This window comes from Tetrao urogallus (assembly GCF_951394365.1).
Source record: "Tetrao urogallus genome assembly, chromosome: 1".
Taxonomy (NCBI): domain Eukaryota; kingdom Metazoa; phylum Chordata; class Aves; order Galliformes; family Phasianidae; genus Tetrao; species Tetrao urogallus.
Window position 1 is genome coordinate 63,258,308 of NC_136813.1, and position 17,485 is coordinate 63,275,792.

Genomic DNA, 17,485 nt, shown 5'->3' on the forward strand with positions numbered 1-17,485 from the left:
TCTATAGAAATACTTGGGGGGGATTTATTCTCTGTGTGTATAATCCTTTAATGATAATCCGCATTACAAATTGATCAGAAAGTATGAAATATTCCTTTGTTTCCAGCATTTGAAAGGCAGCTGTTCTGCAGAATCCTCATAAGCTACCAGAATCTTCGTTGACTTACAGATTGCAAATTCTCTTCTTAAAACTGATAAAAGTTTAGGAGATGTATTTATGAAGTAGATGTGTGTTTAATGCCCTGTACCCCAGAGGGCTTCCCTTGGTAATGTTTTGTATGGTTTATTATTGTATAACAATACCCCAAGATTCTTCCTATGCAAACATTCGTGTGATCATTTTGTCATTAAGAGCACGAACTGAAAAAAAACCAAGTGTTATGTTATGTTAGAACTATCTGTTAAAAGCAGAGATAAGGCACATCATCCCATTTTATGTACTTAAAAAGAAAAAATCTTCTCCTGTTAGATGTAGGACATAGGAACACATCACTCATGAGATTGTAATACTCAAATGTCTTGCACAGTGAAATTTATTGTCAAGTACAGCTACCTCAAATGGTTGTGTTAATAAAGTGTAGCAGCAAAGCTGGTATTTTACTTATTGCTTTTTCTTGTTGTTTTTATTTTCCAGACCGATCTTGATTATGTTAACAATGTTGTTGCGAGCCTGGAAAAAGAGTAAGTTGCAGTTTTAATGAGAAACTTTGCTTATTGGTGACTTTGCTTGTTGTTTTTCCTAAGAAACACTGTGATGAATACTAAAAAGTGTTATGGTAGTATGAGGCTGTACATTTTTGGTTAGGGAGGGGATTTCTACATTTGAATGAAAAGAAGTATTAAACGGTAAATTAAGGGGTGATTATTCAGTCAATTAAATCTAAAACAAATGGAATTTAAATTGATTTTGTAGACTATAAGTGACTTTAATTAGCTGAACATTAATGGGAATTTGTTACTTCTGTGTTATTGCCTTGTATTCCATATGTTCAGAGAGAACTGTGGAAGAAAATCGCTAGGTTCTAGTGAGGGAATAAAAAATCAAATGTTTAGAAGCTAATTAGCATCCTGATTTTTAATCAAGTGGCTACTTGATTATGTATGAGTATACATAACTATTATGTATATAGAACACTATTCTAAGGAAGGTGTTAGGCAAAACAATATACAGTGTCTTACTTTACATCCCTCATTTGAATGAGTCGTTATTACAACCAGAACTCAAAGTAGCTTCTATGACTCTATGATGTTTTTACTGACAGATTTTCTACAGAGATCAATTCTGGGTTGGTGGAAGTAATAGCCCCTCCTGCAACTTACTATCCTGATTTGACAAACTTGAAAGAAACGTTTGGAGACTCAAAAGAGAGAGTGAGGTGAGTTTATTCCTTCAGATCTTTTTTCATCTCCCCCCACATCCACACTTTCCGTGTTTATAAATCGCCAAGTGGGGAGCGGATTCTTTAAATGTTTTCTTACTGTAATTCTCAAAAGTGTGGGGATGCTAAAAGAGCACTGAGTCCTTCTCGGTGCTCTTGTATCCGCATTCTGTGCGTGATCTGAGTTTAATGCTAAGCTTCAGTGAACTCTTTCAGTGATAAATTCTGGGAGAAAAATGGAGATTTTTTTTTTGCTCTTGTTTACTGTTTTTCTTCCTGAAATATGTTGTAAAACCCAGTAGTCGCTACTGAATTATTAATTAAAATAGACATGTGTTTTAGTGAAATGTAATGTAGCTTTCACAGAACCAGAGGCAACTTAAACCAGTTTTTGTATGTATGAAAGCATGACAAGAAGGCTTTATTGCTTTTTCTTTCCCAGACAGATTTCCTGAGGGAACGATGCCAAAAGCAGTTTTCCTAATATTTCACCAGTATGGTCATTCTTCATAGTGAGATCTGCTTTGCATTGCCAATGAGTATTGAAATAACTTTTTCCATAATACTTAAGTTTGTAATTGATTTTCAGATGGAGAACAAAACAAAACTTGGATTACTGTTTTCTTATGATGTACGCCCAGAAAAAGGGAGTTTATTACATCCAGGTAAGTTTCTGTTCTTTGTTTTAAATGAATCTCCAAAAATCATGCCAGTGCTCACAGCAGAAGGACCCACAGAGCAGAGTTAACATGATTCCATTGTTAGTGGCCAATAAGTATGTGGGTTATTGTATCTGAGGAAGTATTTTGTGGATGGCACTCTTTGAAGTAGAAGGCAACTTACTGCATATGATTGATTTTTATCTTAAGATGCTTAGCATAAAAAGTGATGGAATGCAGGCAGCTTAACTGCTGTTTTTTCTTTTTTCCCCCAAATGACTTGCAGTTGAGGCAAAAGGCATCAGCATAGTCTTGAGTAGAAGTTGAACTAAAATCTATTTTTCTTCCTCTTGAAAGCATGTGCGGTGTCACTTTGATCTCTAGAGTCTGTTGTATATAGCTGCATTTTTTTTTCAGAAACACAGATAGTGAATTAATCTGAAGTTTAATTTAGCTCAGAATTGTTCCTCTTTGTCTCCCTGCTTCGAAGTAGGTAGAAGTCTCGCCTACAAGTGTTGCAGATCTAGTGAGTAGCTGTGCTTAGGATTTTCATTTAGATTTTGGGACTGTATCCTTTGGGTATAACACTCCACTCGTGCAGTTTTTCCAAAGTGAGCTTTTCTGACTACTGTCTAAGAGCTGTTGGAGACTCAGTACTCCTGGAAGCTGTGCAGGGGATGATGTATTGGCAGCCTGCTTGAAGCTAGGCAAGTCACACAAATGTTAGTGCCAGCACAAAGAGGTAAGAGTGAATGCTCTAGGAGTTAGAACAGGAGCTGCAGTATCCTTTATGCAGCAGTCTGCACTTAATGTGAAATAAAGGGATTGCAGCACAGCATCTTGGAAGTTGTGCTGTCTGGGTGAGGCTGGACTATGCACCCGTTCTTCTGTTTGACAGCTGAAGTCAGGAAATGGGGAAGCGAATCCTGCCTCTGTAGGTGGCATCTCTTGGCTTCTTGAGAAAGTCTTTCAGTGCTAGGAAGGGAGTGAGTAAATAATCACACCGTCATAGAAATAATACAAAAATTCTATTTGTTCTCCATATAATGTCCTGATGACGTCACTTGATCTGAAATTACTTCGTGAATGGTTCTTTTCTGAAGATAGAGGCTAGAAAAGTAGTGTGAACTTATTACTACCTACTTAACATCTGCATTATGTTGAAATGCATTGATGGCATTTATTACAGAAGGATTCTGGATTAGCTCTCCAGTGTTACACTATGAACCCTAAAATATTTATTCTTGTCTGTAGAGCTGAGGCTTTGTAGCAATCCTTGCATTAAAAATATATGGGTATGTGTTAGCAATGTATTACAAATCACTGTTTCCTAGCAGTATTTTCTTCTATCATTTTTCTGTTTTTCATGAATGTTGATATCATTGCTCCCTTCTTCTAGCTTGAAGATGACATTGTTGTCAAGCAGAATTACTTCAGCACCATAAAGAACTTTGCGCTTCAGCTCGCTTCTGAAGATTGGATGATTCTGGAATTTTCTCAGCTGGGTTTCATTGGTAAGAAAATGTTCATTTTAGTAGTTTGAAAGAGCACATTCATCCTTAGATGGTGTGATGAATAGTGATCTGACTTCAAAGTTATCTTTGTACTGGAAATAAATCAAGAATTAGAAATTCTTTGGCTTCTTAAAGAATTCTGTGGTTTAACTCATGTTTGCGTTTGTTAGTTTAGCTACTTTTCCATGACAGTCAAATTCAAACTGTTGGAAGTAAGAGCATTTTTAGAACCAGAAATTATTTTATTTATAAGAACACTTGAACTGCAAGGAATTACTTATTTTAACTACAGTTAAAATATAAATGTAATTAGACTGTGAAGTTCAAGGGGAAAAAGCCCAAGAGTGAACACTGCCTGAAACAGGCAAAATGGTGTTTAAGGTAAAATTTCCAAGGATCATCAGACATCATTTTGTCTTGGTTGCAAAGCCTGTTTTATCTTTGCCTTTCTAATCCATCCAGGAGAAGTTATGGCAATGTGCTCCTTCATAGGATTATTTAGAGGCTGTCTTGTCAATGGCAGTAAACAACAGTGAGAGAAGTTAATGCAGCATCTTGGATTCCTGGCGGAGGCTGCTGAAATCGTTGTATAGTTATTTTTTCTGTCTTACACTAATATGTTCTTATTGAGGAATACTGGACTTAACAGAAAACAACAACAACAAGGAAAGAGAAGTTTTAAAGGAATTTTGCACATTGAAAGGGGTACCTCATTATTGCAGTGATGTATCACGATGAAATTAAAAGCATAACGCTGGAGATATGCAAGGAAAAATTAAAAACTAAGTCAGGCTGTGGAGTTTCCTGTACTATGCTGTTTACAGCTCCAGCATCACGTATGTTGCTGAGGCAATGATTTCCTGATTTTCAGGGGTTCAGAGACTGATAAAGTTGAATGGAAACTAGCAGTCATTTCCTAAGGTACTGTTAGGTTACAAAACTGCTTTGTGCGTTTGGGTGCCGGTCTTACCTACAGCGGAGGGCTGGAAAGGACATGGACAGAGGGAAGTCTTCCCATCTCCTATCTGCTACCCACATAACCAATCTGCTTGATTGCCTTGGGCAAACCAAGGAGGGAAAAACAGGAGATGAAGCTGCTTGTCATGGAGAAATAAGCATTCAAATAGTTGGAGTTTTTGCCAAAAGTAAGCTTGTCTCTTTTGTTGGGAGAAGGAGCAACTTGCAACTGTCAGCTCTGTGGTTCTGCGGCTGGAGAGTTTGCTTGGATAATAGCTTCTGACTAAATTTTGTTTCTACTTTTAACCAGGTAAACTCTAATTATGGATTTAGATGGGGTTAGAGTTTTAGATCCAGGCCTAACTGCACTTTGGATGTAAAGTCTGTGTGAAGTTCCTAGGCTATAGAGGCAATTTGTCTTGCTTAAATAGTGCAACGTGGATGGAGTAATAGAGGGCAACACTGACAAGTTGCATTTTTGTAATACTGTGATGTCAAAATGTGTATAAGCCCAACAGTTTAGGACATGTGCTGTCAATCCCATGAAAATATATTTCAGAACACTTATGTATTCTCTTCTTCTTCCTCATTCCTATATTCTTAGTGTTTGCTATAGAGGAAGCAGAGTCCAAGTCAAGAGGAATAGGTAGATACTACTTAATACAGAGATTTGGATAAGTCACATGCAAAGTTGTATAGTAAAAAAAAAAAAAAAAAAAAAAAAAAAAAAAAAAAAAAAAGATATAAAGTTGTGTTATTTTTCTTTTTCCTTTGTCTGTATACTGTCTGTTTGCAGCATGGGCTCTGAAAATGGCTATCATTAGTTGTTTCTGCTGCTAGGTATCCCTGTTCTGGTCCTTCTTACATATTTGTCTTCATCCTGATGATTAAATGATTAAAATTTTGGATGCGTTATCTATGGCTACATATCTTAATGTGTTGGGTTGTTTTTTTCTTTAACCAACAAAATAACATTTTTTCCTCCCAGTTTAGCTACTTATCCCACTTCTAAGTTTTGAGAAAAGAGTTGGTATTCATGAAGGTGACTAATACTTCTGGCTTTAAGACCTTCTGATCTACAATAGCCATATACTGTATTTGAATATGCAAACAATGTAGATTTCCCTCATCTGTGCTACCTCTTTATGAATCTTGATGATTTGGTAAAGCAGACAGCTAAAGAGAAGGACAAAAGTAGTTCGTTGTAATTTGGGATGATTTTTATGTAGATACGTAAAAATAGAGTACGGAACTGCTAGTGATTTAGCAATTAGTGATTTAGTGTAGCTGATTCATTGCAGTCTACTAGAAGCCTTGATCAGCTTACAAATTCTTCCAGGAAAAAATGTGTTTTTGTCATAGTGTTTCTGAACTGAAAATCTAATTTACGCAAGTAGTACATGAAGAAGTGGGAAATGCAGCTGTTCAGGCTGACAGCAGGATTATAAAATTCTGTCACCTCCACCATTGAGGAGAAGTTGCTTTCTTTGATTTATTTTTATTTTTTTGATACTGAAAGCATAGCCCTAAGTGCTGTCAAGTATCTAATAAATAATGGGTGAGATGTGTGCTCTTTCCCTAGAAGCTCTATGGAAGGAGGTGCCTCTTCTGCTCTTTCAAATTCAGCTCTGCACTGCAGTCCTTAGCATAACATGGTAAAGTCCTGCCAGATTTTTATGAGAAATGCCAATTTGCCTTCCAATTGCTTGTAAGCTGAAGTGCTTTCCAGAGGATTTACAATACCTTGTCCTGTAGCTATAGTGTCAGATGTCACAAACTCTAATAGAGCAGTCTGAAATCAGCCTCTAGGTTGTCTTTTGCAGTTTTTCTAATTCTTCCAATTTGTGGTTAGGTCTCCAGCTTGGTGATTTTTGACTGCATATTGGGGACAGCAAACGGGCAGTCTGCAGGCTAGATTTGGATGCCACCAGAGTGGCTTCATGGCTCACAGCATTTTTATCATTTGTAGCTATGTGGGCTTGAGTAAATGCTTCTGTTTGTTCTTGGGCTATGTCTGTGTCCCAGGGAAGCCAGGCTGCTGCTGTCACCCTCACGAAGGAAAAGCTAGGCAAGGGCTTGGCTTGTTTGGATTTAGAGGGGCTGAAATCTTGGATGTATGGAGCAGGGATTGTCTTGGTCTACTTACCATGCCACAGAGAAGCTGTGTACAGTTGGTGTTCTGGAGCTTTCAAGACCTCCGCAGGGAAAGCCTGTGATAAAGCAAGTCTTGGTTTTGAGCTGGTATAGGAAGCGTGTTCTGAGGCCAGAAGTGCTTTGCAGGTGACAGAAATGGCAGATAGAGGTGGTGTTGTACTGTACTGAAAGGCAAAGTGCTGGGGGAGGGCTGTGCCATGCTGAGTATGGAAGGTGGTGACAGCACTTCAGAAAGCAGTATGTGTGCATCTGCCCTTAGTGAGAGGCAGTGTTACTCCAGGTAGGTGTCTCAGGCTTGAGGAGCAGGATTCTGCTTGTTAGTTTTGGCTCCAGTGCTCACTGGAGCCTCAAGGAGAAGGCTTTGCCTGTGCTTTCCACAGTGTTCAGGAGTATAATAGTGAGTGGCCAGTGGGGTTTGAAGACACTTGTACCCGGATTCTTCACTGAGTCAGGGGTCAGGACTTTACTGCATGGTTGAACAATAGCATGCAAATGCAGGCCTAGAAGAAGGCATCTTTGAGCACAGATTTGCTACGGAGAAGTAAATAATCTGCTTATTCATATCCTGGTTCTATTTTAGATAAAATTAGGATAACTTAGATTAAAAGAGTATGTGCCCACTCTTCAGTCTTTTTCTCTGGTTATTTAATTGTTGGGGTTTCAAGTGGCACAGTCTGTGAGTGTCTTTTCACCACAGATGACAACTGAAGACTACGTTGTCTTCTTTAGAAGATGAGCTGATCAAAGTGATATATGTACAGTGTGGTGCTATTGCTGTGTCCTTGAGTAGAAGAAGAAAAGGATTCCAGAGCAAATGGAGTACATATACCTATAGCCCTGGAAGAGGATAAGCTGTCTCTTCAGTCAGCCCCCACAGCAATTGGAACAATAATGTGGGGATGTTTTCTAGGTTGCATGTGTATCTTTACAATACACATCACGGAAAGGTCATCTTTCTGTGGAAGCAGGTGTGACTGACAGGCTATTTCAACCAGTGTCATCCAGAAATGGTGATTTCAGTCCCGTAAATGCTTCACGAGCCCTTACATTTTTAAGCTGATCTTTGATTAGGATTTCTTGTATTTTTCTCTTTTCCCACACTGTTATCAAAAGCAGTAGGCAGAGATGAATCACCAGGAAAATTAGGAGCCTATTTAGTTGGAAGTGTGACAAGCTGAAAGAGCTGTTATTCCACCTGAACATTTTATACAATATTGTACAAATAATTTGATTGTTTCCTATCTGTTTTTAAATGCTTCTATAAATAATGTTAAACAACATGACAACAATGAAGTATGTAAATAGCAACAATATCCTAATAAAGACCTAAAGATGTTTTTTGTTTTTTTTTAACAAGACAGTTCTAATTTAGAGGGAATTGTCCTTTGTTTAATGGGAGCCTCACATAAGTCACACAGTAATTTCAAGTGGGGATGTCTGTTTGAGGTCCTTGTTGTAGAAAGCGCTAACAAATAACGTCAATGTTTTTTCCTTATGAAATTAAAAATTCAAAGTTTGTGAGGGACAGCTTTCTGACTTGGCAGTGTTGGGTCTCTTGCTATGTCTTAGCACGCTTAATTCTCCACCCAGCTCTATGAATAGTCTCCTTTATGACCACAACGTCATTCCAACAGATGAAACAATTGGGACTTCTTATGTCAGATACAACTTCCATAGTGTACTATATCATGATGGAATCACATTACATCCTCCAAACTGATTTCAAATTCCAAAAGAACTGTTATGTCATTGGCTATTCTCTTTGCCAGTTTCACACAAGTCATGCAGGAATGGAATGAGAGTTCCTATGTTTGACATGTTTTCTGGAAATGATGGAGCCCTTTAGGTGACCTCCTGTGTCTCTAACCCCTTTTAGAGAGAATGAAGAATTCTGTAGGTCAGGATCTAAACATTGTTAGAGCAAGTCTCCAGATGTATGAGTCTGATAATCGACAGTGCTGGAGCACACATAAAAAAGGCCACCACAACTTAGATGTTCTCACTTAAAACATATCCTGGTTACCTAATATGTAAGCTGATAACCTGGAATTCTGTGTCTGTGCTGAGATAGTGTAAAACATGCTAAGCTCAGTCCCACTTCAGCAGAGAAATTCTCCATCCCTATTAAAAAGATTTGAACTCCCAGCTCCTTTTTTTTTGTGTTTACTGGTTGATTTATTGTACTACCTTGTGATAATCCTCCATGAATTACAGACCTAGGTGAGCCTCAAAGAAAAAGTAACTGAAACTGAGTGATGGTCCACATACATATTCACAGCAGAAATATCATCACTTAAGGCAAAAATTAATGCAGTCTTAAGTGTAGTACTGGCTCAGGGTGATACTTCAGCCATATCCTGTCTTCTGTTTATGTAAAAGTGAACATCCACCTTGAGGAATGGAGTAATGCAGAGTGCTTGCAGTTCTTCATTTCCATTCAGCCACATGTTCAAGTGGAGTGCTCCACTGCTGATAGTTTATGTTGCATACAAAAGGTTGTTCGTTGTTTGTTTGTCTTCAGGAATAGCCTATGTAGCTCCTTAATGGCCTTTCTGGAGAGTTTTCTGTTCTTGTAGTGAGAACCAATTTCCCTTTTCTAATGTGCAGAGAGTGGCTTTGCTACCTCAGAGATAGCTATTCTTAGTATTTACTCCAGCTGTTCCTTCAAAATGTAGAAAGAAAAAATACTTTGGACTTGATTGAAAAAACTTATGAAGGCCTTGTGCATTACAAATGAAGAGAAAATTTCACATCCTTAAGTGTGTTATTGTGCATCAAAGTGTGGGTATTCTAAGAACTTGCATTGGAGAAGATCCTCTATTGCACTTTAATCTATTCATGTGCATGTCCCCCAAGAGCCCATGTATATATGTCAGCACTTCCTTCGTCTAAGCACCATCTACAAAACTTAATCATGTCAGCTGGCATCCCCCCACATGGTTCATTATCGTATAAAGTCGTCTTTTCTTGTGTCTTCCATACTTCATCTTCAAACCTGATGGTGCTTTCTGAATGTGTCCTCACTTCTAGATCTGGCTTTGGAAGCTTGAAGTTGTCACTGAGTCCCAGGTAGTAGAATTGCTTGTTGTTGGAGTCTTTCTTCATGTTTGGGCTGTCCCACTGCCAGTTACTTATTGTGCCTAGTAGCCGTATCTTTACAGGAGATGCCTTACTTAGGTGCTGCGTTCAGTGCAACAACAAAGTCGAGTGTATTGGCCACTTTTCTCTTCAGACACCTTCTACTGCCCTGCAGAAAGTTGCTGATATAATACACTCTACAAAAACACAAAGTTTCTCTTTTTCATCTAGGCCTTGTTTTAGAACTCATATTTTGCAGAATTACAAAGATTCTGTAGTAACTGTGTCACCAAGAAGTCTATCTGTGCTTTACCAAGGAGTATGTTATCTTGAAAGCCCCAAAGTCACATCAGTATATAGCAAAATTCTCCAGTTCTTTATCACATGAGGGATTTGGGCTTTCTACTAGGCAGCTGGCTGCTTTAATTCTGTCTAGTTGGAATTGCACTTGGTTTGAGTTTGCCAGTGGCCTGTACATTCTGGAAAAACTCTGGTTGCTGCTATGCGACAGCATAGGGAATAGTAAGCACATGCCCATAATTTTTCTTCATCTGTTTCTGCAGACTGAAAACGTTTGTTCTTAAGGAGATTATGTTGTAACACACATGGAATGTTTTAATGGCACCCAGTTATATTACAAGTTCTTGTTTGACTAGCTTTTCTGTTTTATTTAGTTTTGCATAGCTGAAAGCAAGGGCATGCCACCTGGGAGGAATGCAGAGAAATAGTTCAAGCAGCCAGAGATCAGCTTAGGGAAGTTAAAGCTCTGATAAAATTAAATCTGGCCAGGGATGTCAAGGGCAACATGGAAGGCTTTTTATAGGTATGTCAGTTATGAAAGGAAGACAGGAAAAAGAAACGTGCCCTCCCTGGAAGGGAGACCTGTTTACATGGAATATGGGGAACTTTTTGCATCAGTCTTCATTGGCAAGTGCTCTAGCCACATGGCCTATGTCACAGAAGGCAAAGGCAGGGACTTTGGAGAATGAAGAACCTCCTACTTCAGGAGAAGATCAGGTTCGAGACCTGAATGTTCACAAGTTCGTGGGATCTGATGAGATGTATCCAGTTGTTCTGAGGGAGCTGACAGATGAAGTTTTGAAGTCACTATCCACCATATTTGAGAAGTCATGACAGTCCTATGAAGATCCCAGCGAGTGAAAAGGGAAACACAACCCCCTTGGTATTAAAAAGCTAAAAAAGGAAGATCCAGGGAACTACAGGCCAGTTATCTCATCTCTGTGTCCTGCAAGACTGTGGAGCAGATCATCCTGGAAACTATGCCAAAAGACATAGAAAACAAAGACGTTTGGAGACAACCAACATGGCTTCACTAAGTTCAAATTGTGCCTGCCAAGTTTGGTGGCCTTCTGCAGCAGGGATACAGCATTTGTAGGTCAGGGAAGAGCAACTGACATCATCTACCCAGATTAAGCAAAGCATTTGACACTGTCCCATGTGACATCCTTGTCTTTAAATTTGGGGAGACATGGATTTGATGGATGAATAAAGAATTGGATGAGTAGTAGAACTCAGAGGTGTGGTCAACAGCTCCGTGTCCAGGTGAAGAACATTGAGGAATGGTGTTCACCAGGGGTTTGTAATGGGATCAGCACTCTTTAATATCTTTGTTCATTATATGGACAGTGGGATTGAGTGCACCTTCAGGTATGCTGATGACTCCGAGGTACATGGTACAGTTGATATGCTGGAGGATAGGGATGCCATCCAGAATGACCTTGACTGGTTTGAGAGGTGGACCTTTGAAAACCCCATAAAGTTCAACAAGGCTGCGTGCAAGGTCCTGCAGCTGCATCAGGGCACTCATAAGCACAAATGCGGGTTGGGGAGAGAATGTATCGAGAGAAGGTCTTGGGAGTGCTGAACGTTGAGAAACTCAACATGGTTTGGCAGTGTGCACTTAGAGTCCAGAAGGCTGACTCTATCCTGGGTGGCATCAAAGGAAGGGTGGCCAGCAGGAAAAGGGAGGTGACAAGCCCACTCTGATCTGCCCTCATGAAACCCCACTGGGAGTACTTCATCCAAACTGTCGGGGCCCCCCACACAGGATGGAAATGGAAATGTTGTACTGAGTCCTGAGAAGAACTACGAAGATGTTCAGAGGGATATGACACCTCTTCTATGAATGTAGGCTGGGATAGTTGGTATTTTTTAGCCTGGATAAAAGAAAGCTCCAGGGAGACTTTACGGTGAGCTTCCAGTACCTAAAGAGGGCCTACAGGAAAGCTGGACAGGGGCTCTTTATCAGGAACTGTAGTAACTATAGTAAGAATGAGGAGTAATGGCTTTAAACTAAAAGAGGGCCGATTTGGATTGGATATTAGGAGGAAATTCTTTACTGTAAGAGTGGTGAGCTACTGAAACAAGTTGCTGAGAAAAGCTGTGGATGCCCCAATCCTTGAAATGCTTAAGGCACTGTGGGATGGGACTCTGGGCACTTTGATGTAGTGAGAGGTGTCCCTGCTCATGGCAAGGGTTTGGAACTAGTTGGCCTTTGAAGTACCTTCCGACCCAAAGCATTCTATAAGTATGGAGCTTTTCAGGTTGCTCAATTGGAGATTTCAAATCATTCATCACTGACATACCTTATTGTGGCAGAAGCTTGCTTATTTTAACAGTGATTTCAAGGTACAATGCTGTCTTATTATAACATAACTCCAGTTATTTTTAATGTCATTGCAGGCAAAATGTTCCAGTCTCCAGATATCACTCTTATTGTAGAGTTCATATTTATGTTTTATAAGGAGAAACCAATTGATTGGCTTCTGGACCATATCCTCTGGGTAAAAGTGTGTAACCCTGAAAAAGATGCTGTAAGTTTCTTCTTATTGTGAAGCTTCTAAAATGTTTTAATGTTTGTGAATGTGCTGTTTCTGCTGAATTAAAGGCTAGCATACAATTTATCGTGGTTACTGTGTGTTCTAAATTAATCTGTTTTCCTACTAAGATTTTGATCTCAGGTAAACCTTCAGAAACACATTTTTCAGAGGCATTATAATTGTTTTTGTTCTGGATTCTGGAGGTGGATGCAGTAGTTGGTGAAAGAAAAATGTTAGATTAGTTTTTATATGTGACAGTCCTGAAATTAATTCGTTCTTGTAACCCCCACTATGGCTCTGTAGAATACTACTACTTGTATAGCAGTCATAGAGAAGATTCCAAATGGTGATTAAATTTAGATTTTTGGTCCTTTATTCCTCTAGTAGCTTCCTTGATGAAAGACTGAAGAAACAGGTTCTGTACAAAAATAGATGTAAATTTCTTCTTTATCGACTAGTATTATATTTGTACAGCAGTGTTGCTAGATTTCTAGAATAAAACCAAGATGAACTGGATAAATAGGTCTGGGTTTTTGTGAGTCTTTTCGGTTCATGTAAGATGATGTCCTTGAGTAAAATCTCAGCAACTTTTTGTTGAATTTAACAGTATGGGTTTTTATCCCTTCTCCTTTTGCTTTAGAAACATTGTGATCGGCAGAAATCAAACCTACGGATACGCTTCAGGCCTTCTCTCTTCCAGCATGTTGGCCTCCACTCCTCCCTGGCAGGAAAGATCCAGAAACTCACAGTTAGTAGCTACACTTCTCCTTCCTTTCCAGAACAAATTGATCTTGTGAATTATTTTTTTTTCAGTCTTTGAGAAAAAAAGAGTTTTCTTGTTTAGTATTTTTTAACTATGTGTTATTCCAATTGGAATGAACCTGATATAAACTGGTTACTATCAGGTATAAGAAAAAACAATCTCAGCTTATTTTTATGAATATTTGCTAGTGGGAATATGTTTTATTTTTTTTAATTTCTTTATTACTTTTTCTTTATTTATTACTTTAATGGAATGCTCCTCTTATTACCTATTACAAGATCTGAAATATCTGGAAATGAGTGATGCATTTTTATTTTTTCATTTTTTTTTTCCTCTAGGAGTTCATTTTAAGTGTAACCACTTGAGAAAAACGTAATAAAACAGCATGATGTTTTTCTTTCTTTCAATTAGGATAAAGACTTTCTGAAACCGCTACTGCATAAAATCCACGTGAATCCACCTGCAGAGGTTTCCACATCTTTAAAAGTGTACCAGGGGCACACGTTAGAAAAAACATATGTAGGGGAAGACTTTTTCTGGGCTGTCACACCGGTTGCTGGGGATTATATTCTATTTAAATTTGACAAGCCTGTCAATGTAGAAAGGTTAGTAATTATTTGGTTTTCGTCTCATATCTAAGGCTGTATGCTTGCCAAGAATGCTTGACAATAGAACTGGGGGCTGTCGTAATAAACTAAAGTGAAATCATCCTGGTTTATTTGCAGTTTAGGTGAAACTGATCACGAGCAACTTTTCCTTCCAAGCCTTTACTGCTTTAAATGTTATTTTCCTCTTTATTTCTTCTTTTAATTTTACCTGGAGCCTTTTTGATAAATGCAATTCAAGACCAGTTCTTCTATGGAAGCTCATAAGGGAATCCAGAGAAGCCAATTTGGCTCTATTTGTACTTGGATGGTCTGCTTCTAATTACAATTTCAACTGTGCAGCGCAGTGTGTGGTACAGTATGTTGTGCCCTGCAGCCTCAGCCTCAGTGCATTGATTGTCCAGACCAGAAGTCTTGCTGGAGCATATGGTGTCCTTTTACCTGAAATTTGGGAACTCTAAAGGTTGTTATTATTTTTTCAGAATCTGCTTTAGGGCTTGGAAAAGAGTTAAAAGTTCAAGTTGACCTATGTAATTAATTTTAAAAATAGGCTTGAAATGAAAGTACCTGTGATTTGCTAGAGAGTTAGAGGTGACTTTATCTACTAGAGTTATTAGTCTTCCTTTACTTTTGCTGAGACTTTTTGCAGCTTTGTTATTTACTGTCCTACCAACATAGTAGTCTAAGACTTAAAAATTATATTGCTTATGCAGTGTCCAAGCATTGCTACTTTAATGGATTCCTTTCACTTTTCTTCACATACTTTATATGCTTTTTTGAGGCCAGTACCTCTAGTACAGTAGAGAAGGTTTCTTTGGATGATTTGTCTGGGTGCTTTTCTTGTGAAGGAGCCCTTTTTGCAGACCTGAACTGAATCCAGTTAGTCAACTTCTGCACATTGCTACGTAATCAAAGACTAAGTGAGGATCAGTAGTTTCCTTGTTCTATGTTTTTTCAAGCTGGTCTGACCTATGAAACTCAAGTTTGTTGTGCAAGATGTCAAATTACTCTTTCAGTTGATTAGTGTGCTTTAAAAGATTTTCCTGGATAGCTTCTAAGATGTATGCGTTGAGGGGTTTGACTGCCATACTTCTTGGATTAAAAGCAGATTGTTTTTTTAATCCTATGCCAATAGTATAAAAATGATACATTTTCCAAATGAAATGTATGAACTCATTGATTCCTTTTTGATCAAATTTTCTTCTTCAAGGTTATAAAGTGATCTTTGTTAAATTTGTTTTTATTTTCTGAATTATTTATTTTTTTATTAAGAATTATATGCTTCTATTTTATAAATAGGGTAACTGTAGCAAGTAAATGTTGATCTTGGATGGAACATTGTTGTTTCATTAGGGTGAGTCAAGTACGTAATCACAATTCCGTTAGCAATGGGACAAGTTGCTAGAGGAAGAGGGTAGATTTACACTAGATATTAGGAAGGAATTCTTTACTATGAGGATGGTGAGACACTGAACAGGTTGCCCAGCAAGATTGTGGATGCCCCCTCCCTGGAAGCATTTAAGGTCAGGCTGGATGGGGCTTTGAGCAACGTGGTCTAGAGGGAGGTATCCCCCTGTCTATAGCAGGGGGATTGGAACTAGGTGCTCTTAAAGGTTCCTTCCATTCTATGATTTTGTAAACTGTTGCTAGCAAGTGTAGTAGGTCATCCCTGTGGTGTGAAGAAAATATGCATTTGGTGTGTATCACCATCATGGTGAAGGAATTGGGGGTAAAAGTAAATGCTGATGATCTCTGCGAAAGATGGGAAGACAGTTATCATTATCGTGCTCTTAAAATTTGTAGCTAGGGCTAAGACTGTTAGAAGCAGTCCTAGCAGTAGAGGATTATATGATTATTTATTTTACTATTTTTACATATTGATGAAAGTAATTTTAGGTTAGATGAAGTGTTTTGAATCCAGTTGCTTCCTCAAAGGAAGTTCACAAGTTAGAATGATTTTATATTTTCAGACTTAAAAAACTAGGTATAGAGTCATTTGAACTGTCATTTTAGGCCATTTTGGTATTCATTCATTTGTGTTTCTTTGTCACAGGGTCATAAGAAATACAGTATTCTGCCTTTCTGCAGTCAGTAGCTGATCAGGGCTACAAACACTGTCATTTCAAATTGTTGAGGACTTGGTTTTGTTTGCCTACTTAAATTCCTCAGCAGCAGATTTTTGTAGATGAAGGTTGGGCAAAGAAATTGTGCTTCCTTATATTTCAGTGATGCTTTTTGAGGCAGCTAAATGTAAATCCATGACGAGTGGGTTGAAAGACATGAAAGGGAAAGTGGACTGCACATCAGGAAAACTTGCCTGCTGCGAAGATAGATCCACAGCAATCAAGAGTAGAAGATATGCTTTTGAAAGCCATCTTGTGTTTGTGAAGGGACACAGCACATGCTGTTTGTGTTTTTAAAGTAGTAGAATAGCTCTTTGATTTTGTACGAATCGTTGTCTGCCAGGTGGGTTTGAGGCATAACTGCTTAATAACTCCAGTAATAAATCCTTGATAAACAAGCTTCTTAATGGAAATATTGACTACAACTGGCAGAATGAATGGCAGGTCTGTTACAGTGTGACAGAGTAGTAACTTGTTGCTAGAGTTTATTTTTCCATGCCAAACCTTTTTTGCAGAACTGAACTGAAATTTTGTGTTGAGTAGAGCAATTCTGTCATTAACTGTCATCAAGCCTTTGAATACTTCATTTTTGAGACCTGAGAATATTGTCAGAGATAACAGAGGCAAGAATTTCTTAGTAACCTTGAGTGAGATCTGAACTCATGTAGTAGAGCAGAAAAGAACATTTGTGGCTGTTTTGTGTTAAACCTAGATGGCTTATCCCTGCTGAATGCTGAAAATCAGACATTGATTGTTCTAAACCACACCTGAAGAAGGAGAGAGGTGTATAAATTGAAACTGTCTAATGTTCATGTTAGTAACAGCTCTTATACTGAATCTTTTCAGTCATTTCCAAGTGAAAGATTTCCAGCCAGAACACTGAAGTCCCATGATAATAAGCTAAATTCTCATTCTTATTTTTGCAGTAATACAAAGATGCACACCACTGTTACAATAGCACGTCCTTCAGACTGAAAGTAGATCCACTGACTTTCTTACTAAGGAACAAATTGCTCACCAATGTGGGAGGTTTATTTGTTTCAAATGGATGGACTACTTTCTGAATAAATGTAGGCTCAAAACAGCCTACATTGTAAAGACAAGAAATACTGCATTTCTTTTCCTTTAGGTCACTAGATAATTATGAAAATTCACTTTGCTATTTCATTATATACTGTTGTTCCAGTCTCACTTAGTTATTAAAGCCCATATTTAAAAGTTACATTATGATATTCACATTACTACTATTTGAATTTACATTAAGCGCTAGCATTAATTCTGGTTACTATAAATAACTATAAATATTACTTTTCTTTGCCAGTTACCCTGTTTCTTCAGAGAGGTTAGTGATGGGTGTTGAGCCCAAGGAGCTCATTGTGAACAGCTTTGGACACTGGAATTTGTTCTTTGAAA

General features: G+C 38.3%; 1 protein-coding gene across 1 annotated transcript in view; it reads left to right on the forward strand.

Annotated features, from left to right (window-relative positions):
• Positions 1-17,485, forward strand: part of MGAT4A (alpha-1,3-mannosyl-glycoprotein 4-beta-N-acetylglucosaminyltransferase A) — a gene marked incomplete at both ends in the record, with an annotated part of 68,577 nt that overhangs the window by 42,104 nt on the left and 8,988 nt on the right. Inside the window, 7 exons of the mRNA XM_079549543.1 lie at positions 635-681; positions 1,263-1,376; positions 1,969-2,044; positions 3,438-3,552; positions 12,445-12,575; positions 13,222-13,329; positions 13,756-13,949. Of these exons, the coding sequence (XP_079405669.1) occupies positions 635-681; positions 1,263-1,376; positions 1,969-2,044; positions 3,438-3,552; positions 12,445-12,575; positions 13,222-13,329; positions 13,756-13,949 (785 nt within the window). The remainder of the gene's footprint in view (positions 1-634; positions 682-1,262; positions 1,377-1,968; positions 2,045-3,437; positions 3,553-12,444; positions 12,576-13,221; positions 13,330-13,755; positions 13,950-17,485) is intronic.